The sequence below is a fragment of the Nyctibius grandis genome, chromosome 25 (genome assembly GCF_013368605.1).
Source record: "Nyctibius grandis isolate bNycGra1 chromosome 25, bNycGra1.pri, whole genome shotgun sequence".
NCBI lineage: Eukaryota > Metazoa > Chordata > Aves > Nyctibiiformes > Nyctibiidae > Nyctibius > Nyctibius grandis.
Window position 1 is genome coordinate 2,232,832 of NC_090682.1, and position 26,024 is coordinate 2,258,855.

A 26,024-nucleotide genomic window follows, 5' to 3' on the forward strand; every position below is an offset into this window, starting at 1 on the left:
CAGATTCAACCAGGATGCTGTTGGCTTCATAAACATGATTAGTGAGGTGCTAAATCTCTTTACACACTTAAGAAATACAGTTGTCAACAAAAGCATCACTCTGGCAGGTCAGGAGGAAAGGTAGAATATGTCTGAGAAGCACTTTTTGACTTGGAAACTAAGTCGACTCTTTACAAATGCAGGATTTTTGTTGTCTAATAGAATACTGTTAAGTCAGAAGATTAAAATAATTTTATTATTATTATTGTATGTTAAGTTAGCCCTTAATGGTCCTGACTAGCGTTTGGACAGAAGAGAGCAGTCCTAGTGGATGATCCTGGTGATTGCTTGTGACCCCATCCTCTGTACACATTAAGCTCTCATAAATAAATGACTAGGCCCAGGGTGTAAGTGTGATGAAACAGCTACAGCCCTGCAGAAGTATTCAATCCAGCAGACAATGTGATGATGGTCTGTATCTCTCTCTGCCTGCTCAGACAACAGATTTACTGACACAAGCAATGACGGAGATATCCCAGACCCTTACAACAGACTATCGAACTCCCCAGGGAGATTACCAGCGAATCCAGTACATCCCTGTGTCTCAGTCCACAACTGGCTTGCAGCAGCCTCAGCACATCCAGCTGCAGGTTGTTCAAGTGGCCCAGGTGAGTAACCTGTTGGGGGGACTTGATGTGCTTTTGACCCCCTCCATATCAAGCCTGTGCTTTCTTGGGGCTGAAGCGCTTGGAAGTTTTTTAAGGAGCAGTTACAAAAAGTGGTGCAGACTATTTTTTTACAGATAAATTGATTGATAACGCATAGGGTTCCCACTGTAAGCATCGTGTACTGGGCGTAAATAATCCTGCCAGTCTTGGTCAGCTTGCTGGAGACATACCAACACAGTCCTAATTTAGTTCTACCCATCTGGGCACCTTTGCTTGAGTCTGCTCTAGGAAGGTTTTCCAGCAACTGGAAAAGTGGGTCAGTGGGTAACCCATTTTTGCAGTTGAGAAGATGAATTTGTACTTGGCCGAGCCAAAATTTGGAAGTACAGAAAGCACTTGCTTTTTCCCTTCATATCATCTATTAGAATGTTCATTCTCAATGGCCTCAACAGCCTCCTAAAAATAAAACCACAGTGTAACTAGAGTAACTGAGCTGAGGAAAATAACTCAGGCAGCTGTAAGAAATCCCCGTAGCCTTCAAATTTATTATCCACTGGGTGAAGCTGAAACTGCCATTTGAATCTGAAATTCGGTGCTCTCTCTGGCCCCTCATTACAAATTAGGTTAGGAATTTGCTTACTAAAGGCCTAAACAATGGCTCCACTTAATATTGATTGTGGCTGTTCTAATGATACAAGAGCACGAATACAGATTCCTGCAGCTAATATGAATTTTATCAAGATCTGAGACTTGTAATTAAATTATTCCAATTGGTATCATTAGCAGGTGTTGCTCAAAAAAGCCTTGAATGAGTAAGACTCTGAGCACTTGTCTTGATACAGAGCTATGTTAAACTATGCAGATCTTGAGTATGTACACATTTTATAGAAAGATGCTTACCAAGAAGGATGGTCCAGTGGTTGACACTAATCCTGGTTTTTCAGACCCTTTAATTTGAGTCCAGCCTCTGCCACAGACAGCTTGTATGACCTTAGGCAAGTCCTTTCCATTGATACCACTGAGATGTAACCATCTTGGTGCCATTACATCTGCTAAGTGTACTTCTTTATCTCCCAGGAGTGCAAAGAGGGTAAATGCAGGCCTGAACAGGAGCGCTCCATGGCCTCCCTAAGGCTCATACCTCATTGTTCCAGATCTTGTATAACAGAAGAGGTTTACATGGCTGCTTCTGCAAAGAATTTGAAGTATACACATCTGCTGTGATTTCTTTTCCAGGCTACCTCACCTCACCAGTCCCAGCACTCCACAGTGGACGTTGGGCAGCTTCATGACCCCCAGACATACACTCAGCATGCTATCCAGGTACAGCACATCCAGGTCACCGAGCCATCGCCAGCAACTCAGTCATCATCACAGGTATTTCACTCTTCTCTTGCAGGAAATGTTTTCTCTACCAGTCTGCTCAGCTCACATATTACACGCACTGATGCAGGAGATAGTCTTTTCACTGTCATTTAAAGGACTACCCATGAAATGACTCTCACATGAACGTCTCTGAGATCATCAAGGAGTTCTCAGATGTTCCTAGGGTGTATGGGGGTGTTTTGTTGTGTTTTTTTCTGGGGTTTTTGTTGTGGCTTATTTTTCTAATGGTGTATAGAAGGTAGAGAAATATGGCTGGAAACACAAATTTGCAGCTTAAATAAAATTAGCCAATTGAAAGATGTAAATGGAAACTGGCATTCCTCAAATAATTGATGTTCAGCTCTTCATGCTCCTGGGTAGTGTTTAGCCTCTCATCTCAGTTCTCTGCCACAGACTTGCTATGTGACCTTTGGCAAGCAAAGTCTCTCTTTCAGTTTCCCAATCTCTGCTTACTAACCACAGAGTGAAGCAAGTTGGGGGAGAGGGAGGAGAGCTTTGCAGTTCTTGTGCTCCATATGCTATAGAACCCGCCGCCTGCCCCCGTGTTTTCCCTTAGTAAGAAGGAGCATTTGTAACAGAACAGAGGTATGCAATCCTTACTACACTGAGAATACTTATACTTTTTTTTTCTTGGTCTAGGTTGGGGGTCAGCCTTTGAGTCCTTCCTCACAACAATCCCAGCAGGAACTCAGCCCCTCACAGATGCAGCCAACTACATCTACACCAAACCAAGCCCTCCAGCAGCAGCAAGGCTCTTCAGTTCAGCACACGTATCTTCCCAGCACATGGAACTCATTTCGGAGCTATTGTAAGTGTCAGCAGTAGCTCTCACTAGTAGTCTGGCTAGCGTGTAGGACTAGCATGTGCTCCATTTCTCCAGCTACTAAATGGGATAGTATTTTCAGAGCTCATTAACCTGCGTGGTTAATCTTCATAGAGGTCTAAGAAGATAAACGGTTTTAGACAAATTAAATGGTTGTACTAGCTTTTCTGCTGTAGGTCTGTAATTATCTGATACGTGGTTTGGGCAGGCAGACTGGGCTCGTTTATTCTGAAGAACTTGCATTCAGCAAGAACCCATGTGTTGGATAGCAGCTCGTTCAGATTTGGATGGATGCTTGAAAGAATCGTACAGAAGATGAGAGTGACATGAAATGATTTCTCATGTCCATGCTGCTCTGGATGGTAATTTCTTGTGCAAGAACACGATGTGTTGCCTATGCATGAAATGCCAAATCTGCAGCTGGTGTTAGCAGGCATAATTCTCTTGAGGCCTGTAGAGTTTTACGAGTCTTTACAGTACCTGAATTTCATTTATTGAAATGTTACTGACATAAGACATTATCTTTCAAGGTGGCCTTTGAGTTTGACTGAAGGTCTTGATTCTCCAATTTCCATTTTTTAGCATCTGAGATTCAGATGATGACCATTCCCCAAGGCCAGTATGTGATCACAGAGACTGCTGTAGGTACACCGGTCACCACTGTCAACACAGGGCAAGTGAAAGCAGTTACTCAGGTAAGGAAAACAATCATGGCCTTTTTCTTTTCATCTGGAATAATGTAGCAAGCTTCAAGACTTCAGTTTGAAGGTTAAAGGAATGCTAAAGTGATGACTGGGGCACAGAGAGTAGAGAATAATGGTGTACCTAAAGAGGTACAGACTATATATTTATGACTAAGCTGTATCCATTAAACCAAATTTCAGAACAGTTTCTGGAGACATTTTGATGGCTTTCTGTTATCCATGGGATTACAAAATAAGAGGAGTTACTGCTATCTTACCTAGTAAGCAGTCCAGCATAAGGAGGCAGGCTGTTGTCCTGCATTGATACTAGACACTGGAAATGCAACTTCTGCTAGAAGGTGTGGAAAATAGAAAAAACTTTCAGAACAGTTGTATTAAAAATTGCTATTTTAATTTGTAGTGATAAGTTAATTGTGTAATTAGTTTAACCATTTGTAAGTTTTCCAAATGCAAAGTAGTCCAACATACTTCAAAACAAAGGACAAGGGTTATATTGCTCTCAAATTCATTTAAATGAAATAGAACCTAATTTCAAGATTCCTTGTTCCTACCCAAATGTCTTCCAGCACAGCAACGGGAAAGTTACAGACTATTACAACAGAAAAGTTACAGAAGATGCAACAATTATTACTTATTTTTTTATATTCCCCATGCAGACTCACTATGTGATATCTGAAGGTCAGCCTGATCTGGATGTCAAACAAAACTCTTCGCTCTCCAGCGAGGTACAGGTCGGTGTTTCCCAGCCACCAGCCCACACAGATACCTTGGAATCACAAACGAGCAGTCAGCAGCAAACCACCCAGTACATCATCACCACAACCACCAACGGGAACGGCGGCAGTGAAGTGCACATCACTAAACCAAGAACTTTCTCAGTAGAACACGAATGAAGAAGCCTCGTGGTGTCACTTGCTTGTACTTGTCACCTTCCCTGAAAGCCCAGATATGTGGGTGTTCTGGAGCTCAATATGTTTTAAAATATATGCTCACTTAACTTCAACTAAAGTCTTGGAGCTCTTGTTAATGCTTTAAGAGGGTTTAAGTCCCCCCTGACCATGAAGAAGTACCCTCAAAATCCTTCTGGGATGCCATTTTATGCAGCTTTTAACACAAAGGACAAGAGGAGAAGTGAAACCTCTGCTTGCTCTGGACTTTATTTTTGGCATGTCTGCTGACCCTTATTTTTCCTTTTTGGAAGTGTCTCCAGTAAACAACTTCTTATTTCAATTGTATGGGAAAAAGCTTGCCTAGCTGAAGGCTAACTGGCAGATTGTGTTGTGTGTATGTTTTTAATAGGAGCTGTTAAACAGGAGGACGTCATGTAAACTGCTAGAGTAGGGCAGAACTGCTCCCTGTGTCTGTCTGTCAGCAGCCAAGGTGAAAGGGAATAGACCAGCTCAATGCCAGCAGATTGCCTGGAGCAAAAGAGCAGCAGCAGCAAAGCGGTGGCTCCTTGCGTAGGTGTGAGGGGACAGATAGAACAATGAAGCTGTGAAGATGTGCCGAAGCAGTCCATTAAATTATTATTTGTCCAACCCTTGAGAACTGTTTACATGCTGCCTGCCCTGCCCTATTTTACCAAGCAGTTCCAGAAAGAAGGGAAAGTGCAGTCTGAACCCCGTGTCGTGCAGAACAAACTGATCGAAATCATAGTAGCACATAAGGGTAGTACAGAGCCACTGTTACCTCTTTTCCCCTCCAGCTTTTACAGGGAAAATCGCCTTTTTGCCTGTAAACACAAAAAGAAGGCTCAGCTTAGCCTGCATTCTCCTGTGACCTCAAGATAGTTGTGCCAGGAGAAAATGAGAGGACAGGAGCACAACTCTGTGAAGACACAGGGTAGCTGTCGCTGTTGCCGCCTCGAAGTGGGCGTATTTTTCCCCTTGAAGACTAGATGGAGCGTTGGTTACTCTGTTTTTTCCCAATAACCTTGTGAACAATGCACTGTAATTCCTTTGGACAGTTCCATAAAACGACCAGCCCTGGACTCAGGAAACAGACAAGAAACACGCTTGTGGACCACTATTTATGGGACACACAAAGCCATCTGTGAGGGTTGCCTGCTTTGGTAAACCTGGTCTATGTACAGAATTTATGTTACATTTAGGGACCAGGAGAAAGGGAAAGAGAAGGTTTATCTTTTAAGGCAGTGTATTTTTTTTTTTCTTACGTAATTCTCCTTCACAGGTCTTGTTGGTTGGTTATTTAATGCACTCTGGTATTTGCAGGAGTATGACTACAACTCCACTGACTCCTGGTGGGATATACTGTGTATGTCTAAACCTCCTTTCACTCTGCTTGAAAACTCGTCCTAGAATGTCTGTGCATAACAGGATACATTTATTTATAAAACATTTTGTCTTAATGGCCCTTGAGACTGAAGAACTGAGAGAGGATTTTTTTGATTCGTTTTCTCTTGTGCTGCACTGGGTGTGAATCTGGGACTCTTTTCCATAAATCTACAGATTTAGATGAAGATTACCCGTGTGAGTAAGTGCTACAGATGTTTACAGGCCTCTTGGAGTTAAAGCTTTTAGATGTGAGAGAACTTCACACTCAGACCGGACGAGAGGAAGTGTGGTGACTTGTGGGCAAAGCCTTGTAGCAGGTATTGCTTTGGTAATTAACATATCTGTTAATATCGCGTGGAAATAGCAACTGTGCATGATGAGATCAATCAGATTGAAAACACTGGCCAGCTCAGAACTGTTTTTGAGGTAGCTTTGAAGTAACTTGCCAAAAATGTGGATTAATTTGTGCCCGGGATTTCACTTCTCTTGCTGTACCACTGTACTGGGGTGTTAACGAGATAGGTAAAGTTAATGAGAACCAGAGCTCCCGTTTAGTCAAGTGCAGTGATGAGTGTCTTGAAATTCAGTGGATTTGGGAGCCTGTAGACTTCAGCAGTGTGGCCAAGCGACTGCAGGTCCCGCTAATTCACTTGCAGTCGTGTTGCTGAGGGCTTCTGAATTATGTTGGTGGTGGTGTGGGAGAAGGGAAGGGAGATTTTTGTCTTGGCTTTCCTCAGGCTGCTAGATTATTTAGTAATGAGTCAAAAAATGGTATGAGTAACAGGAAAATAGGAGATTTGGATATTTCAGGTGGATACTGCCCTACAGGAGCAATTGTAAAGTCTCAAAAGGTCTGTAGTCTTTATAGATGAACAACCTTTTTCTCCTTAATGATTTTGCAGATGTGGGGTTTAAAAAATATTTTGCTCTATTCACCTTTGATGGAAAGGATCACAGACTGAGGAGACTTGTACCAGTTACTTAAAGCTACAAGGTGTTCCACAAACCAATTTTAAAACAGCCTCTTTGAACTCAAATCTTCCTTATCAAAGCTTCCCCTCTGTCCCGCAGCGACAGCAGGGTACTTGGTACCCGCGTGGAGTGATTCACGGTGTCCCAACTTTAACGAATGCCTCGTTGCGAGAGAAGCATCCTTGGAGACTGAGTATCATAAAAGGAACTACAGTGATTGCACAGATGGCAGGGGCCTGCTTTTAGAAAGACGACAACAAAAAAAAGACAACAGTTTGCATGGATTTTTTTTTCCAGTTTCTGCAGTGCAGAAGGTATAGGATTTATTATTATTACTTTTAAACCAGAGCAACCCAAAGATGTAACATCCCACAGGAGCTTAACCCTGGAGTCCTCTCAGTTGCCTACAAGGGCCACGTCTTGCTTGAAGATGGGCAGCGCTTGCAGGCTCCTCCGAGGCTTAATGCTGTTCCTTGTAGGCATTTTGGGTCCGATTCTGTATTTTCCTGGTGGAAAGAAAAAAGAAAAAAAAGCACCCTGAATTTGCACCTCTCGGGCTGTTTTGCTCTGCCCCTTCTCTTATTTAATTGTGTATGTTTGTTGTACATTCAGTGACTGTTATAGTGTTCATAGTCTTGTGCAACCTGTAAAAAAACCCCGAAATAATAAATCTTTTTCTCTTTTTTTTTAAAAAAACAACACTGGCGCTGGCCTGTCTGTTCACTGGGGCTGCGGGGGTCGGCGACTGAAAACGGGGCGTCGCCCTTCTGGGGTTATACACGTCGCTTTGTCGCGACAAGAAAACCCCCGTCGCCGGCTGCACCCGGCCGCCCTCACCGGCCGGGCGGGCCCCGCCGCCTCGGCCTCACGGGGGCGAAGGCCTGAGGCCTCCCTGAGGGCAGACGCGCACTGCGCAGGCGCGGCGGGGCCAACGCACCGCGCAGGCGCGGCCGCAGCCTTCCGGTGCGGGCCGCGTGCGGGGGCTTCCCGCCCCCCCGGCCCCGCGGCCGAGCGATCGCGGCCGGGACTGCGAGGAGCGGCCCGGGGCCGCCCGTCGCTTCAGCGGGGAACCGGGAGGGCGGGCCTCCAGCGCGGCCTGGCCGGGGCGGGTCTCGGGGTACCTTCACCTCCGCGCACGGGGGAGCGGGGAGACGCCGCTGTCACGCCCAGAGCCACCGCAGCGGGTATGAAACGCGCTTTTTTTTCGGTGTTTTTTTATTGTCCGACCCTGTTTTAAGCGGGTTTTTTTCTGTTAACGTATCTCGCGTGGTCCATGCGTTTTCCTCCCAGCCTAGAGTGGCACAGCTGTTCCACATAGTGCGTGAGGCCCAGTCATAGCTGCAGATCCAGCCTTAGACCCGCCGTTTGGTTTTGCACCTTAAAACCGCTTTCAGGCTTTAGATGCAGCTTTTCATGGTGTTTGGATCTATTGACACCTGCTCCTGCAGGTGGGAAGCGAAGTGAAATGGGTCACCAGTGCTTTCTGGTCTGCCTGTACTGGGACATGGTAGAGACTTGAAAAGGATTTCTCTGTTGGCATGACTCCTGTTGCAATCAAACAGTAACTTGATGCTATAATATATCTCACCCCCCCATCCTGTAGCTTGCATTTAAACAACCGCTTCATCAAACGCAGCTTCTCACTCATTCCTCAGCTCGGGATGTGCCTGGGTTTGGGGGTTTTCAATTGTTGATGGTTTTTTTTCTGCTGTTGTTCAGGAGCGGGAGAAGGTGAAGGATGGACTCTCTGGATCACATGCTGACGGACCCCCTGGAGCTGGGACCCTGCGGGGAGGGACATGGCACACGCATCATGGAGGACTGCATGCTGGGTACCACCAGAGTTAGTCTGCCTGAGGACCTTCTGGAGGACGTGAGTAGGGCTAAGATACTTTACCTTTTCAGAGCCTTGATAAACAGTGTGTTCAACTCCCTTTGTGGGCCTTACAGAGCAAACTGAGAAGAGGGGAAATGTTTCTGTCTGGCCTGGAAAAGGAGTCAAAAAGGGTTTTGATTAAGCTCAGGAAAATGTCTTTTAAAACCATTCTGTTCTTTTTCTAGATATCTTATTTTAAAATTGCCTTTAAGAGTGTTTTGTTTGTTACAAGTTTGTTACAAGTATTTTCTTGTTGCTAAGAGTAATGTTGTAACAAACTTACAAGTTTGTTACAAGTATTTTCTTGTTGCTAAGAGTAACGTTAATTTCCTTATCTTTGCTCTTTCCACTCTATTGTTTTCGGCATTTGGTGTGAGACAGTCTCCTGTCTTGTGTTATTTAAGGGCTAGAAAATTGTCAAGGACACGGTTGCATTTTCTTCACTCTTGTTTTTTGCTTTCTTTAGCCTGAAATCTTCTTTGAAGTTGTCAGCTTGTCTACATGGCAGGAGGTGCTGACAGACGCGCAGCAAGACCACTTAAAAAAATTCCTGCCTCACTTCCCTGAAAACAACCGAGAGCATCAGAACAAACTCATCTCTGCGTTGTTCAGTGGTGAAAACTTCCGTTTTGGAAATCCACTGCACATCGCCCAGAAACTCTTCCGGGGTCAGTGAGCGTAATAACCTTCGGTGTGTTTTTTGGGGTTAACGTCTCAACTAGCAGTTGATGAAAACTCAAGTGTTTTTTGCCTCTTTCTTACAGATGGACACTTCAATCCTGAAGTTGTGAAATACCGGCAGCTCTGTCTGAAGTCCCAGTACAAACGCTACCTGAGCTCTCAGCAGCAGTACTTCTACCGCCTGCTCAAGCAGATCCTCACGTCCCGCAATGTGAGTGTCTTCGGGGCGCGATCATCACTTTCTTCTGTTCTATGATGAATAGGTTGTCTTTACAACACAGGGGCTTGGTGTTTGTGCATTCACAATTCCTGGAGGTCTTTCCTTTAATGAATGCTGTGTGTCTGGTTTTCCAGTGGCCCCTATAATATGAGAACACTGGAAACATTGTTACGTTTGCAGATTTCAGGTTTTGAAACTCTCATAGCTCTCAGCTGTGTATGGTGTCTTTTTTCCATGCCCACCTTGTCCCCTGCTTCCTGCATTTGCCCCTTTATGCCTTACTGTCCAATTAACAAGTCATCCTGCTTTCATTTTCTACCATTTCTGTCATTACAAAACAAGGAATGTTGCTAAACATGTAGTTGTATGAATTCCCCAGCTTCACTGGGGACTGGTGTAGAATAGATACAAAACTCTTGATTCTGATGCCAGTAAACCCCTGGTGAAGTCTTCCTCTGTGGATACTGTTGTCAGCTAATTGCTGCCAACTGAAATGTCTTTGTTGTAGATGCTTGCTTATCGTTTCATTACGCTTAGACGTTGAAACATATGGGATGTATGGATGAAGATGAAAGTCTGTCTTTATAAAACGCCCCACAGTGATATGGGAAAAAGAATACGGAGGCGTGGAGGAAGCTATTTCCTCTGCAGCCATAAGGGGTGAAATGTTTTCTTCAAAAGAGATGGTGTTCCATGTCTGTGTTATGTATTTGGCATGGAAACTGCACAAGTGGATCTCAGGCCAGTGGTTAGGTTCCTCTCAATAGTACATGTAAAATGACAGGGAGGTGTTACTGTGTGTGCAGATGAAGGTGCAGAAATTTCACCTTGCTTTTTTTCCCCTTTAAATGGTGATCTAAAATGCTGGTTTTAAGATCTTGTATGTGGCAGATACTGATGCTTTTTAAGGGTTATCATATAAAGGACTGAGGTGCTTACCACATCAACTCCAAATGCTAAACTTGCTGGAAGTATATGAGTTGAGCTTATCTGTTGTAGCTTGCAATGCCGTAGCTGAGATAGGTAATGTCACATGTATCTCATCTTCTAGCACTTGCTGGAGTTAGCTAGGAAAGGAGGCCCTGATATGACCCTAAGGAGGAAGCACTTCTCACCGACCTATGACGCAGAAGAACGAGACAGACGGACGCATCGGCGCTACTTGAAGATTCTGAGGGAAGTGAAGGAGGAGTGTGGAGATACTACCTTGTCTTCTGATGAAGAAGGTAATGCCCTGGACTGAACTAGAGACTTGAGGTGTGAAAGGAGAAAGATGAATTTTGGTGTGAGGGTAGTGTCTTTGATAGAAGAAGGAAACTGGACTCCAGTTTTATTAGCTGTGATGTAATGAACACGGGGGAATAGAATTATGTAGATTGGTGCTAGGTCTTGCAGAAATAAATTTATTTCTTTTTGATTTTAGATCTAAGCTCCTGGCCTCCAAGTTCTCCAGCACGTTGTCCAAGTCCACCAATTCCCCTGAGAGTGATCCCCACTTTATCAACCTTGGACATGAAAACAGCAGGTGGGAACCAAACTGGGGGTCGATACGGATTTAGGGATGAGAATTACTTTGAGACCCTGCAAGAAATCAGATGGGAAAGTTTCATGGGGAATCTTGTAATGCTTCATTTTTGCAGTCTCCAAAACAGTTGGCTCTTCTCCCAGTTTATTTAATCTTTTTCTCCTTATAAGGCTGGTATTTTAACACAAGGGACTACAGGTTGTGTAATACTAATTTCTGTGTTATAATTTGTCTTTAATGGTTGAATCACTAGCATTGTCCAGTTGGAAATATTTTGGTATATGTGCTGAGGGAATCCCTCCAAAGGTTACTGTGATCAAGTCTGCAAACCCTCTGTGCAGCACAGCGGGTTCTCACTGCTTTTCACTTCCATGCTTGCATCAACAATGAAATCTGATGACCCAGGGAAGAACGTATTGAAAGTAAACTGATTGATTAAAAGAACGAAATTCAAATAAGGGGAATTTAGCTACTGAAATGTGGAGATTGTTGAAAGTGGGAATGGGCAGAAAATGGCATTCTGAGAAGTAACAATAATAAAGTAACAATAATGCAAAACTGTGCAAACAATCTCTGAATGTTCTTTCGTTGCAGATAAGATAGAACTTGGGGAAAGTGATTTGAAGATGATGTTGAGGAAGCATCATGAGAAACGGAAACGTCAGCCTGTAAGATGTCAAGAAGTCTGGGGGAAGTGGGAGTGCATTTTATCTATTAGTCTTTTATCTGTTAGCCATCAAGTTCAGGGTACTTCTGGGTGACAAAATGATTGCTGCTTTTTTTGTGTGCAACCACCCTTCAACCCTTTATCGTAACCTGTATTTAATTGTCAGTGTATATGTGCAACTCCTGTTTATGCTTATCTGTTTAGAAGGATTTTGTAATTTTAGTGATGTGTTTTGGAGAGAGAAAGTTTTGGCTTTCAGGATTAGAAGACTTCCCAACTTTTATCGCAGTAAATAACTTTATGAGCTGATCTTGGATAAGTTTGGGGCGTTTCAGTACTTGGTTATCTTCTGTACCCTTGTTGCTGCCTTCACACTTTGTCCTTTCCTAATTTTAATTTCTATCCCATTGTCCTGTGTAGGACCACCCTGATCTAGTGACCACAGACGTGACTCTTGAGGACATTATGACTCGAGTAAACGCTGGCAGGAAAGGTTCCTTAGCAGGTCAGTGGCTTGGACACGGTATTTGTGCACTGCTTGAATGTAGGGTATCCTGCCTGTGTGAAAAGCTAAGGGTGAAGGTGGTCTTGATAGATTGTTGTATCCTTTTGCTCTTCACATAGCTGGCTAACCACTCTGGGGATGTGAGTTGCTCCATTTCAGTTGCTCACAGATGACTCCAGTTTCCACTGAAGGTGCTTCCAGCTAATGCATGAACGTTAATTTGTGTCTCTGCTCCAAGCAGTTACCTTTGCCTTTCTAATTTCATGTATGTTGGTTTAAAAACTCGAGGTTTGCTATTAAAACAGAGAGGGGAAAAATGAAGATTGATGGAAATGACTGGGAAGATGGAATGAATGGTGTGTAAATGAGTGCACACTCTATAAATTTCTGAATATATGTTTAAACATATGGTTAGTTTGTGACTCTCATTGAAATATAGTAAAAAGCTTTCTAATTATTATTCTTACCTTTTGTCATACCTGAAGCCTTATTTGACCTCGCAACCCTCAAGAAAAAGGTGAAGGAAAAGGAAGATAAGAAGAAAAAAAGGCTGAGGATTATTAAATCCGAGGTGGAAGATTTGGCTGACTCTCTTAGCAATGCCGATGGAATCCCACCAATGTCTCAGGATCCTTCCCCCATCCCTCTGTCATCTGTCAAAGAGGAGTAAGTGCTTCAAAGGGCCCTGAACCCCTTGCACAGACGGAGAGAGCAACAGACGTTGCAGCCCAGATTTTTGTGGGAGTTCTGCAGGCTTTGGTTTTGTGCAGCTGGGGTTGTGTGAGATGTGTCGCGTTCATGTTTGTATATGAAGGTGAATATTTACTCAGGGAACTTATTCTGCCTGTGTTCTCTTTCATTTGAAGACCTCTTGAAGAGATGAAGCCATGCCTTGGAATAAATGAAATATCTTCCAGCTTCTTTTTCCTTCTTTTGGAGATACTGTTTCTGGAAGGACCTGCTACTCTCTCTGTGGTAAGGAACCACCCTCTTATCTAGGCATCTTTACAGAAAGCAAAATTGGGGGATAGAGGGGTTTATAGCTATGTAATAATGATTTTTCTCCAGAGTTTTCCTGCTCTAAATTATATTAAGATGTAGATTACATATTACAGAAATGAAACCCTTTGGGAGTGTGTACCACTTTCTGTTTTTAACGTTTCATAAATTTAGTCAGTTGAATCTGTAAGTCTTTCCATACCTGTTCTTTAGTTCATGGTTAGATATATTCTGTGTATTAAGGACAGAGATGGTGGGGAAGTTTTTTTTTCCCCTTTTTGGTTTCTGTGATCTGATATACCATGTTATGGTTACTTGAAAAAGTCAGGTGATTTTTTTATATACATAAAAATCTTTTTATGCCCTGGATATGTTTAGCTCTTTTGTTTTCTGTTAAAACAATCATAGTTTAAAGTGTGAGATGTTTAATAAACTATTTCTTTTTCCTCTTCAGCTTGAAGATAAAGTTCTAGATTGGCAATCTTCTCCTGCCAGCGCACTAAATAACTGGTTCTCCTTTGCCTCTAATTGGTCTGAACTGGTTTTACCTGCCTTGCAGTACTTGACAGGCGACAGCAGAGGTAAGAGTGGCTGCTAAAAATATTAGTGATGCTTGTACCTCAGTTCTGATCAGTGCTGGTTTATATTATAGCTCAAATCAACTTTTAATTCATCACTGCAATAAATCATTGTATGGTTGACAGCATTTCTGTGATAGGCTTTATGGCTTACATTTCTTGATTGTGGTAGACTGGTTTTGCATGTGGATAGGACATAAGATCCAACTTGATTGCCAAGTATGTGAAAATGTGTGTGAAATTGCCTCTAGACAGACAGTTTCTCCTGTTCAGATCATGAGCTTCAGGCAGGATGTTTGAAGCAGGAAGAAATTAGTCTCTTCCCAGGGCAAAGACATTGCGGTTGTCTTTGGAGATAATAAAAATTAAACTAGATGATGCCCTGAGCAAGCCACTGGAAACATGAAGCTGGCCCAGCTTTGACCTGGGGCTTGGACCAGCTGAGCTTCAGACATTCCTTTCAAATTAAATTATTCTGTGGTTCTCATTTACTTCGTGGGAAGTTTTAAAGGGCGAGACAGTGTAGATTGTAGTGGCCTTTGCAACATGGATAGTTAATGTTCTCCTGGTGAATACTGTAAACACCGACTTTGCTTCCCATGAGGCCAGGAATAGTCACCGTACAGTAAGAGTTCCTGGTGCCTCACAGCATGAACAGGATCTCATCTGACAGCCTGTAGGTGAAAGACTCATTGTCCTGTTCTGTTCTTGTGCTTGCACTGTTACTCTGAGATGCTTACCTTCCCTTCGGGCGAGTACAAATTTAGAGATGCACTTACATAATCACTTAAAATGCTTTATCTGTCATTATGAGTTTAACTCAACAGCTTGCATTACAACAGCAGGGTTTTGGGGGCTGGACGTTTGTATGATGTCTCTGACGTGCACATTTTTCATTGTAGATGCTCCTTCGAGCTTCTCACCTTTTGTTGAATTCAAGGAAAAAACTCAGCAGTGGAAATTGCTTGGTGAGTATCTTGTGCTCTTCTGTGATTTCGACTATAGTAAAGGTTGCTGGTTTTCTCCAGGACTTTACTTTTCAGCTTGCTGCAGCCCAGAGACCTTCTGATTATTCACAGTAATTATTAATTATTACAGTTACAAATGAATGAAGCTTCTCTGTGGAGCAAAGTGATATTAGTCTCATTTTTAAAAGTGGGAACCAAAGAGCAAATTAATAATAAATGTGCCCAGGCTCATACTGAGTGAATGACAGATTTCTTGTGTTTATGTTCATTCCTTTAGCTACTAGGCAGAATTTTCCATTATAGTGTCATATTTGCAGGCTTAAACTGGTAGAGATTTGGAGTCAGGAGGTTATTCCTCTGGTCCCTTTCACAGTCTTTGGGAGAGGTTATGTAGACACATGTTTCTGCTCATGGACTCAGTGACTGGGATTACTTTGGAGAGTAGGAACCATCTGCAAATATCAGGTGCCTGTGTCTCAAACAGCATCTTGCCTGCCTATACCAGGAGTTGAAGCACTGTCCTTTGTACCAACATAGGAGAATAACTAGGTTTTAACTCTTTCCTAAGACTGGATGTGTTCAAGTATTGAAATTGGAGCATCTGTGAAGTGTGGAAGATGCCTTGTGACTGGTGATGCATAGAGGGGGGAAGGGAGTAGGAGATGACTGGGAGGTACAAGCAACCAGCTTCATAACAAATAAAGGACTTCTGTTTCCTATTTTTCCTGATTTCTTGGACTAGGTTCCTGCCAAGATCATGAGAAGGAATTGGCAGCACTGTTTCAGCTCTGGTTGGAGACAAAAGACCAGACTTTTTTCAAAGTGAGTCAGAACAAATCACCTTCTAGCAGCACAAAACCTGAGTTATATCCAACATTGACATTTCTCTGTTTTTTGGTAGGAAAATGAAGACAGCTCAGATGCCACAACACCAGTTCCCAGAGTGTAAGTATATAATACTGCTTGAAACCTTCTGCAGTGCACGCTAAAGCTATGAACTTTGGTCCTTGCACCTCTGGATCTGAATGGCTGGTTGTTTAAAATAAAAAGATTTTACATCATGGGGCAGGAGGGAACTTAGTCTGATTTTACACAAAGTCAATTGATTTTTCCCCAAGTTATGTCCTGATAACTAGGTTATTTACCATCCTTGCTTACCTTCAGGTAGTGCGTAGAGCATATTTTAAGATCTCTGCAGGCCTTATTTATATTATCATCAGTGCTCTCAGAATTTGTTCAGAAGAATTTGCAGAAAGGGTGAGGTGACTAATCCTTTGGGATGTCCTTTGGGATTGTTGTGGGCTTGTTGCTGCTCAGAACTGATGGTGAGCTTTGTTTCAGAAGGACTGACTATGTAGTCCGACCTAGCACTGGAGAGGAGAAACGCGTGTTTCAGGAGCAGGTAAGAGAATCATCTTAATTTTAAACGTGCACGTTGAAACAGTTGACCACTAAACCGAGAGAATTAGTATGGGATGGCAGTTTTATACTCTACACAAACTTTGTTAGTGTGTAGAATTAGTATATATCTTCTGCCTTGAAGTGGGTATCTTGGCCTTGCATAAAACTTGCTAACAATATAGCCTAGCTGCTTAAATCCAGGTTAAATTTGGAAATCTCTCTTTTGCCAGATTAGAGGAGGAAAAAGGGGCTTGTTGTTGCTGAGGGAAGGGGTGTTTGCTGGGTAGAAGGTGTATCTCTGGCACCTCTCTAGTCTGTGCAGCTGCTTAACATTGAACCTCATGTATTGCACCTGCACACTTTGGTTAGGTGGTGCTTTATATTCTGCTGGAAGTAGTTTGTGCTTGTCTTGATCCAAAATAAGCAGCATTTGGGCCTTTAATTTAAAAATTAATTTAAAAAAAACCTTTCTCTAAAGAATGATAGTAACTTAACTTATAATATAAACGTAGCACAAGCTTTAAGACTTTGCTTTATATGTTTCCTGCTAAATTCAGTCCTCTTGTTTCCAAATACAGGAACGTTACCGTTACAGCCAGCCCCACAAAGCCTTCACTTTCCGTATGCACGGCTTTGAGTCGGTTGTTGGTCCTGTGAAGGGGGTCTTTGACAAGGAAACCTCATTAAACAAAGCCCGAGAGCATTCTCTCCTGCGCTCAGACAGACCAGCATATGTCACCATCTTGTCCCTTGGTAAGGTGATGGCCAAAAAAATTTTTTTAAAAAAGAAAAGGGCTCCCCTGACCCCCTTAACAATGACTTTAGGAATTTACATTATAAAGGGAAGAGGTGGGCAGACGGGGATGACATAAGCAAAGAATAAATAAATTATATGGAATAGAGGTGATGAAATGCTGGGAGCAGGAGTAACTAGAAAAGAAGGTGTGTAGGTTGCTGTTGATGTGAGAGAAAGTGGGAAATAGGAGAGTCCATGGGGCTGCCTGAAGCTAAGGCTCAGATAACTGGAGAGCAGAGTGGTGGTTTCTGTACACTGTTGTGAAGTTGGGGCATTGCGAAGTCATTCTGGGGCTCAGTGCTGTTCCCCACGTTCATCGCTCCTAGCACAAAGCCAGCACAGTTGATGTACTTTAAAATGCTCCTTTATAATCTCTGCTCATATCTCTGAGGGATCGTGGGGGCTAGATTTTGGTGAGCAATTAGGCACTATGAGAGCAGGGATAAGAGAGCAAGACTGAACTGTACCTGCCAAAGTACTTGAATACAACTACCTAGTTATGGCTGGAAGTTTAAGCTCTGATTTTTGTATTTCAGTTCGTGATGCTGCTGCTCGCCTTCCTAATGGAGAAGGAACTCGTGCTGAAATCTGTGAGCTGCTTAAAGATTCCCAGTTCCTAGCTCCTGATGTCACAAGTGCTCAAGTAAGTTGGGGATGTCACGTCTGGCCTCAAACAGATTCTCCTAAAAATACACTGCGCAGACCCGGGCAGTATTTGGTGGCTGAGGCCCAATAATTTTTTATGCTGCTTTCGCTAGCAAACGAGAGCTGTACTCTACTCTGGTGAGCTGCTGCAAATCTGCAGGAGCTCTGGCTGATGAAAAAACAGCTAGAAAAGCCACAGAATTAACACTGTGTCATATATCTGCATTTAGATTCAGAAACAGTCAATTTTCAGAGCTCTTGGCTTTGGTGGAAACTCCGTTTAATCCGAGGTGGCAAACGGCATCCCATGCAGCAACATCTGCTCTCAGTCAGTTCTTACTCAGATGAAGATTGCTAGTAGCTTACTCGGGTTTTTTACAAATAGGATTACTTTTCTATTTATGACCTTTGGTTTGACAAACCAGGGACATCTTGTAATTCCATGAATTCTGAACGTTTCAGGTTAATACTGTTGTTAGTGGTGCTTTGGATCGATTACATTATGAGAAAGATCCCTGTGTGAAATACGACATTGGACGCAAGTTGTGGATCTACCTGCACCGGGACAGGAGTGAGGAAGAGTTTGGTAAGCCTGGCTTGATGATATCTTAAGAATTGAAAATGTTTATAAACCTGTTGAGCTTCTTCAGTCCAGCTGCATAATGAACATTAATTTGTCAGTCTAGCTTTTGTCTCTAGTCAGTTGGCTAATGTTAGCCCATCAGCACTTAAATCCAGTCTTGCGGAGAAGTGTGTCAGTTTGAAGTATTTGTTTGAAAGATAGCATCCTGTGTACCAGAACTGCAGATGTATGTGTACATTCACAACTTAGGTGTCTTATTTTCAGCCTTTTTGGCTATTTTTTCTTGATATTTTTCTGTGCACTATTACATGACTATGCGTGTTTGATTTCTTGGCTGAAGATGAACTTACAGCTCTGAATTGGCCTCTTAAATCAGTTTGCCTGTGTTCAGGAGCTCTAACCGTTCATTTGTATTTGCAGAACGGATCCACCAGGCTCAGGCTGCTGCAGCAAAGGCCAAGAAAGCTCTTCAGCAGAAGCCAAAACCTCCAGCTAAAATGGTAAATTTCTTTCCACAGCTCCTTGGGAAGGAGATATAGGCTTAACTTAATCCATAAATTCTGCATCCATAGTGGCTGAGGAAAATTGCCACCTATTTGAGTTACCAGTTCATTATGTTTATGTCAGTGTTAGTCTAGTGCCAGTGCACAAAATAAAGAGGGAAAGGGGACTTCTACACCTCCCAGCTTCCACTGTTACCCTTGTTCATCTCATTTGTGCTCCCTGTGGTCTTTCAGATCTAGTTTTGAGGTTAATCTGTAGCAGAGTGTGTGGAACATGTCTGTTGCTCTCCCCCTTGCTGTGCTGAAGCTGTCAGGGTTTGGATGTCTTTTTTTTGTTGTTATTGATATCAAATATCTCTAAAGTAGTTGCTGTTAGCAAATTAACCAGGGTGGAAATCTGCATGCTATGAATGGTTGTCACTGCTGAGATGCGCTTTTCCCTGAGAACAGGAGCAGCCAAACGCACCAGCCCACTTATGGCTGCAGTTGAGGAATGCAGACAGTGATCTGTGATTTCAGGATTTAGCACCAGGGCATCATTCATAACCGTACAGAACTCGGCTTAAAGTTCTCAGCCCACTCTCTAGAGTGCAGCAATCAAACCCAGTTTTTGTGAAGATCTTCATGCTTGACATGGTTTCTTTGCAGAAGTCTAGCAGCAAGGAGAGTTCTGTGAAAGCGCTCCCCAGCAGCACATCAGAGCCCAGTCAGCTGAGCCTTAGTGACTCCAGCATGCCGCCAACTCCCGTGACTCCCGTGACACCAACTGCACCAGCACTACCTGCAACGCCTATTTCACCCCCGCCAGTGTCTGTGGTTAGCAAGAGTGTATCTAGTGCTGTATCAGAGCCAGCAAAACCCAGCCAAAGGTACTTCTCTGTCTCATACATCGCTTGTGAATGTTGCTGGTTCTTTCTCAGTCATTTCCTACATCTTTGCTGACCTACTGGCTTTACCTTTCCCGTAGCGTTCTTCTGGTGTCATCCCCTACCATGCCACAGCTTGGGACGTTGCTTTCCACAGCCCAGAGTTCACAGACACAGCCTGGGCCACAGCCACCTCCCACCCGGGTGGTAAGTCATACCACCTCCTCGGGCCTGCCGCAGGTCCGGGTGGTCACTGCCCAGTCCGGCCTCCCAGCGGTGTCTCCGCAAGCCCCGGTGGTAACCCAGCAGCAGCAACCTACGGCGGTGCCTCAGATCCGCGTTCCAGCTACAGCCACGCAAACCAAAGTGCTCCCTCAGGTGAGTTTGGCTGCATGGAGATGGTGGAGTAGCTCTGACTTCTCATCTGACTTCTTTTAGTATTATGGTATGGTGTGCAGGGATTACTTGCTCGCTTGGAACACGCAGTAACTGCAGAGCAAGAGCATAGAAACGGTTGTGCATAAACAATACTGTTCAGGGCTCCTTTTTTCACCCCATTGCCTATTTATGTGGCACCATTAAGTTGTGCATTACAGTAAAAAGTCCATGGAACTTGCAAGCTGTAAGGCACGAGACAGAGTAATAGTCTGTTAGTATTGTGGTAGTCTGCTCATAGGCTGCGTCTCTGTCTTTCTGTAGGCTGTGATGACTCTGCCAGTAAAAGCTCAAACCAGCCCAGTGCAGGTGCAAAGACCAGGAAGCTCCGTGACAGGACAGACGGGCATCACTGTGACAGGACTGTCTGCAGCACCCAGTCCTGCTGTGAAGCCAGTGACCAGCTCACCAGGCAGTTCTGCTACAAGCACCTCCTCTGCCACAGTCCTCCAGAATGTAGCTGGCCAGAATATCATCAAGCAGGTGAGAGAGAAGGAGAGACAAGGAACTGGGCTCCACGACCCAGTTGTTTCCTGCGTCTTGTGGCAGATGTGATATACAGCTGCTGGTTTGGTGTATATGAGACCCATTTTCATGTAAAGATGTGTTAGTCCAAGGTTAACCATCTTCAGATGTTGATCTCATTTTTGTTCTTCTTGTATTTCATATGATTTTGGACATGCCATCTGATGCACAACCAAAACTAGTAGTGTCCTGAGTGCTAACATCATGCTGCTTCAATTCTGATGGGAGCACACGTCCTGTTGGGAAGTTTTACTTTGACTGTGCCTTGGACTGTGTCCTGGTTTGATACAGCTATTTCTCTGATCTCTTCCAGGTGGCTATTACAGGGCAACTTGGCGTGAAGGCCCAGCCTGGAAGCGGCATCCCACTCACAGCGACCAATTTTCGGATCCAAGGGAAGGATGTGTTGCGCCTTCCCCCGTCCTCTATCACCACAGATGCCAAGGGACAGACTGTGCTGCGTATCACCCCGGACATGATGGCCACCCTGGCCAAATCTCAAGTCACTACTGTCAAACTGACTCAGGACCTCTTCACAGCAGCTGCGGGAAGCAGTGCTAGCGGGAAAGGCATCTCTGCAACTTTGCACGTGACGTCCAATCCTGTCCAGACTGCTGATTCTCCAGCCAAGACTAACACGGCCACTTCTGCTTCTTCCAGCCCAGCAGGAAGCACAGTGGTTAAAGTGACTCCTGACTTAAAGACTGCCGAGCCAACAAGCTCTGCTTTCCGACTGATGCCTGCTCTGGGCGTGACTGTGGCAGATCAGAAGAGCAAAGCCATAACTACGGTGGCATCCACTGAGGCCAAGCCGGCTGCTACTATAAGGATTGTGCAGGGGCTAGGGGTGATGCCGCCCAAAGCTGGGCAGACTATTACGGTAGCTACTCATGCTAAGCAAGCTCCCTCCTCCTCAGCAGCCAGCGTGCCCGGCACAGCCCATACCTCAGCTGTCTCTTTACCAACCATGAGTGCCACAGTGTCAAAAGCAGTTGCTGTGGCCTCGGGAGCTGCTGGGACTCCCATAACTATAGGCACAGGAGCCACTGCTGTGCGGCAGGTACCCGTCAGCACCACAGTAGTGTCTACGTCCCAGGCAGTAAGTAATGCTAACCTTTTTCTGGAGGTGGGTGAGGAAGGGGAACGCTGAAATATACGGATGGTTTATCTCTGAAAACTCCTCTTTACATCCACAAGGGCTCAAATTAAGTTCTGTAGAATGGGAGTCTGCAACTAAATTCATGGTGTTGGAATTGTAGCTAAATGCTCAATAACCAGAAAACAGATTTGTCTTCCCTTGCCCCCTGTTGTGAGCGAATGAAATAAACTTTGCTTATCTAATGCCCTACCTTGTGCAGCTCAGCGTATTGCCCCACATTTTTGAAATAATTTCCCTTGGAATGGTGCAGAACTAGAAGCCTTGTTACATATTAACTTTTTTACCAAATTCCCCATTTAATGCAATTTTAATACCCAAAGCTGAAGGCACCATAAACTGTACTGTGAAAGCTGAGTAGGCTAATTGACATTACAGTAGCTTTCTAAGGATAAAAATCATGGATGGATGCAATGATCCTTCCCAGAGAGATACTGTGCTGCAGAGATGGTGTGGGTTTTCAGGGCTCAGGCAGCTGTGAAGTAAATGAGATGGAGGTGAATTTTAATGAGCCTGAAATGGAGCAGAGATTTCATCAGCAAAGCTGCTGTTGGTTTCTACTCCCAGGACTCCTAAAAACCAAGCTGAGTGGTAATTGCCTGTTGTCAAGCAGTTTCTCTGCTGAACTCCCTGCAGCTCCTCATGTGTTCTTCAACTTCTCTAGGGGAAACTACCAGCACGAATAACAGTGCCTCTGTCAGTGATCAGCCAGCCAGTGAAAGGCAAGAGTGTGGTGACTGCCCCCATCATCAAGGGCAACCTCGGGGCCAAGTGAGTACTTTGCATCTGGTAGTTTTGCTTTAGAAATAGGCTGAGGAGGGTCTGTGTTCAGTAGGTTCCTGGAGACCTAGCAAGCAGAGGGTGGAACAGACTTGTAGTCTGTTAATAGGTCCATTAGCTGCAAGAAACTGAATGAATATGGTGTCTGGCAGTGAGAATATAATCTTTGTTTAGGTGCCCTGAGGTGTAAGTTCTAGCAAATACACTGAAGGAAAAATATTCTTTGCCTTGAATCCAGCTGCGAGATTAGTTCTGTGTGTTTGAGCAAGAATTAACCTGGTGACGACCTAAAAATATGTGTAATCTGAGGCCATTTCTCCGTTAAAGAAACTAGGGAAGTGTTAAATGCCTCAGTGCAAATTCCTCTGGCATTCAGATTTGAAGACTTTTTGTTTGTTCTTCCATGAATTCTGCTAGTGTCTCCTTTAGTTAATAGTTCAGGGCAGAACACTGTGTGCTCGGCTATTTTCTGCGTTCCTTGAGAAGTGTTCAGGTCTGATCAGACTAACCCAGTGATGTGCACGGTCCAGAATTAGAGGGTTTAATTCGTGTGATAAAGTAATTCTCTGTCATAAATGTTGACATAACTTGTCACTTGTGTATTTGCCAGTTCGGTGGGGAAAAAAACCCTCACTACTTAAAATCATTAGTAAATGAGATGAGTGACTTTAATCTCCTAGCAACTGAAGAACAATTTGTGAGCCTGAAAGACCTAGCCTGCTGTGCTGTTTACTAACCTTTCAACCATTCTCTTTCCTTAGCATCAGTGGGTTAGGTAGAAATATCATCCTGACTACGATGCCAGCAGGGACAAAACTGATCGCGGGGAACAAGCCAGTGAGTTTTCTGACTGCCCAGCAACTGCAGCAGCTGCAGCAGCAAGGCCAGGCCACGCAGGTAACAGCACCTAGAATGTTATTTGCTTTTTTATGACTTAACATCTCCTGAGGGCTTTACACTTGATACATGGGGTTCCATAAAAAGTGCACGTGCACAGCTTGGCTGTAGTGTCTGCAATAAGCACATGCAGGGCATCAGCTCCTTTACCTTCCCTCCATCCAGATATGGTTTTTAAATGTTTTTAAAGCACTGATAGTGTAATGAATGTAAACCCCAAAATCCTGTCAGGAAATGTTCCCAGCTGCTTGAAGGATTGTTTCTATGTGCTTGGCTGTTTTTGTAGTGCTTTGTACTTCGGCTTCTGTGGGTCACCATTTCTTGAAGAAATCCCGTCGCTTCTTTGCATATCCATCTCTCTGTCTGGAAACTTGGTGTTCTGTAATTCCAAAGAGCTAATCTGCATTGAGAGCTGCTAGTAGCAAGTCTGTAGAAGTGAAGTATCCAATGGATCCAAGTCCTTCTGAAAACTTGTAAAAGCAGCTGACGTAGGTTTTTATTCAAACTAGTTTTTAGGTCTTCCTCTCTAATCTTGAAATCTCTTGCCACCATCCCATGTGAACAGTGGATGGAGTGATCGTCTTGTGACAGATTCTGTTCTTGGTGTGTTTTGGTGCTTGGTCTTGTTCATATAACTGAATTTTTGTTGGCAGCAGAAGCAGATAATTTACTAGCGCAATGCAAGTGCAATGTGTCACCAGGTTGATCTTGACACGAGTTGAGTTTTTTTCTTTCCATTTCAAACAGGTGCGAATACAAACAGTACCAGCTTCCCATCTCCAGCAGGGAACAGTGTCTGGCTCTACTAAAGCAGTTTCCACTGTGGTGGTAACGACAGCTCCATCTCCAAAGCAGACCCAAGATCAGCTATGAACACTGGTTTGACAATGGATCACTTTCCAAGAACTTCCCTCAGTCCATCGTCATCCTCCATTCAACCACCCAAGACTACCTAACCACAGCCATGGCTAGGGATTGGACTGGATTCTGTCACGTTGCTTGTCTGGAGTCAGCATTGTGATGTCTAGGTAGAAAATCCACAGCACAAGGTGCTGTACCTAAAAAACCACATGTTTCAGCCCAGACATGTAAAGCCAAGTTCTGTGGCAATGATCATTTAAGAAATGTCTTCCTTTGTTCTCTTCCCATCCAAAGGGCTTTTTGCGAATATCATTTCTGTGTATTTTGGGTTGTAGACAAAGCAGTTGGTCTTGGGTCTTCCTTAACCAGGGAAGCTTGCTTGGAAGGGGTAATGCAGACTTTTCAAAGTCATGAACAAGATGCCTCCTTTTGCTGGAGTCTGGCTGTTGCTGCTTTTATATAGGTGACTTAGGATGGCGACTTGGACACCAGAGTTTGTAACATAGCCTGGAAGTAGATCCCTCACACACTCAGTGTACTATTTATAGACATTTTAAATACCTCTCCCCTATCTCTGAGCTCAGACTTCTTTTGAACAGATACCACTTCCCTGTCAAATTTCTGTCAAAGGCAGGATGAGAGTCAAGACGGTTTTTGGTGTAAAGAAGCTAGTAACCGTGGGGAAGGGCGAGAAGTGGAGGAGACACAGAAAGTCATTATGTGAACAAGTCTGCCAGCAAATGGGAATATACCAGAAAGAAAAAAGAAAATGTTCACCAGAAAGATCCTCCTTTAGTTTTCCTCAACAAATAAACCTTTTTATCAGGCAAAAAAAAGACTGTATAGCTTGTTTTAAAGGTTTGGAATATATTCAAATATACCCAAACTATAGTCTCTTGGACTGAGAAGACATATTTTAACCCATGATCCTGACCTTTAGTTTTGTTTTTGCCTTTGCGATTTTATCTCTCTGTGTAAATTTGTTTGGATTTTGCACATACCAGAGATGAATTCGTGGCTGTTCTTACGTGACCTTGAAGCTTTCTCAGAATGAGATCAGAAGACATGTTGGACCAGGAGAAGAATAAACGGGCAGAAAGCCTTACAAGTATCTCCTTTCGGTTTTGTAAAGCTTGTTGTTTTGTGTACAGTGATTGTCTAGCTTGCAAGGGCTAGTAGATTGTCCTCTTCGTAAGATGGTTCTTTTTAACCTGGTTTGTCTTGTAGTCTTATTTTTTTTAAATATGTGGTTTGCTCCGAGTTATATGTTGTTGAATTTAGTCTATTTAAAGAACCAAGTCTTACAGTTGAGCGCTCTCTGGTGCTGGCTGAACTGCGTGGCTGGAGCTGTGTGTGCTGCTGTTCAGAACCACTGCACCTGAGCAGAGCAGGGGGTTTTGCTGGGCTTCAGGCTGCGTGTGTAGGTCGTTCTGTACAATAGCTAACCTGCTTCAGGGGTGGGTTGGAGGAAATGGGGTATTTTGGTAAAAAAAGATGTGGCTGGCTGCAAGTATTGAATAGTCAGGGCACAATCGTACACCATTTTAAAGCAAGCCTTGAATCGTGGTTTATGAAATGAAAGAGACAACAAGCAACTTCCTGGTGTTGCTGATGTGAAAGAGCCTCCAAATTCAAAACATAATCAAGATAATCCTGCTATGTTAGTTCTGTTCATAATTAATAAAGTTCTTCAGTGTCAAAACCTACAATCAAGTGCTGAAAGATGGTTAC

General features: G+C 43.7%; 2 protein-coding genes across 4 annotated transcripts in view; both read left to right on the top strand.

The window, feature by feature from the left end:
• Positions 1–4,568, top strand: part of PRDM10 (PR/SET domain 10) — a 42,315-nt gene extending 37,747 nt beyond the window's left edge. For both annotated transcript variants that reach the window (XM_068418192.1, XM_068418193.1), the window contains 5 exons: positions 477–647; positions 1,884–2,024; positions 2,673–2,841; positions 3,439–3,551; positions 4,217–4,568. In XM_068418192.1, the coding sequence (XP_068274293.1) occupies positions 477–647; positions 1,884–2,024; positions 2,673–2,841; positions 3,439–3,551; positions 4,217–4,453 (831 nt within the window). In that variant the 3' untranslated portion in view covers positions 4,454–4,568. The remainder of the gene's footprint in view (positions 1–476; positions 648–1,883; positions 2,025–2,672; positions 2,842–3,438; positions 3,552–4,216) is intronic.
• Positions 4,569–7,799: 3,231 nt separating this feature from the next.
• NFRKB (nuclear factor related to kappaB binding protein) lies at positions 7,800–25,129 on the top strand. Of its 2 annotated transcripts, none has more exons than XM_068418125.1 (26): positions 7,800–8,010; positions 8,546–8,699; positions 9,169–9,370; positions 9,467–9,594; positions 10,655–10,829; positions 11,027–11,128; positions 11,723–11,796; positions 12,216–12,300; positions 12,786–12,966; positions 13,167–13,275; positions 13,754–13,880; positions 14,780–14,845; positions 15,588–15,667; positions 15,747–15,790; positions 16,187–16,247; positions 16,825–16,999; positions 17,579–17,685; positions 18,150–18,273; positions 18,691–18,770; positions 19,422–19,642; positions 19,741–20,017; positions 20,339–20,557; positions 20,913–21,698; positions 22,420–22,526; positions 23,297–23,432; positions 24,180–25,129. In XM_068418125.1, exons 2-26 carry the CDS (start codon positions 8,565–8,567, stop codon positions 24,303–24,305), a joined length of 3,927 nt encoding a protein of 1,308 aa, XP_068274226.1. In that variant the 5' UTR covers positions 7,800–8,010; positions 8,546–8,564; the 3' UTR covers positions 24,306–25,129. The 2 variants fall into 2 exon arrangements, with proteins under 2 accessions (XP_068274226.1, XP_068274227.1); XM_068418126.1 differs by having other exon boundaries at positions 16,190–16,247.
• Positions 25,130–26,024: the final 895 nt, after the last annotated feature.

Bases quoted from the DNA above. Each gene is read 5' to 3' on its own strand.
- NFRKB (XM_068418125.1), top strand. From the start codon at position 8,565: ATGGACTCTCTGGATCACATGCTGACGGACCCCCTGGAGCTGGGACCC. The intron at 11,129-11,722 runs GTGGGAACCAAA...CTTTCGTTGCAG, and splicing joins CTTGGACATGAAAACAGCAG to ATAAGATAGAACTTGGGGAA. The intron at 17,686-18,149 runs GTAAGTTGGGGA...TGAACGTTTCAG, and splicing joins CTGATGTCACAAGTGCTCAA to GTTAATACTGTTGTTAGTGG.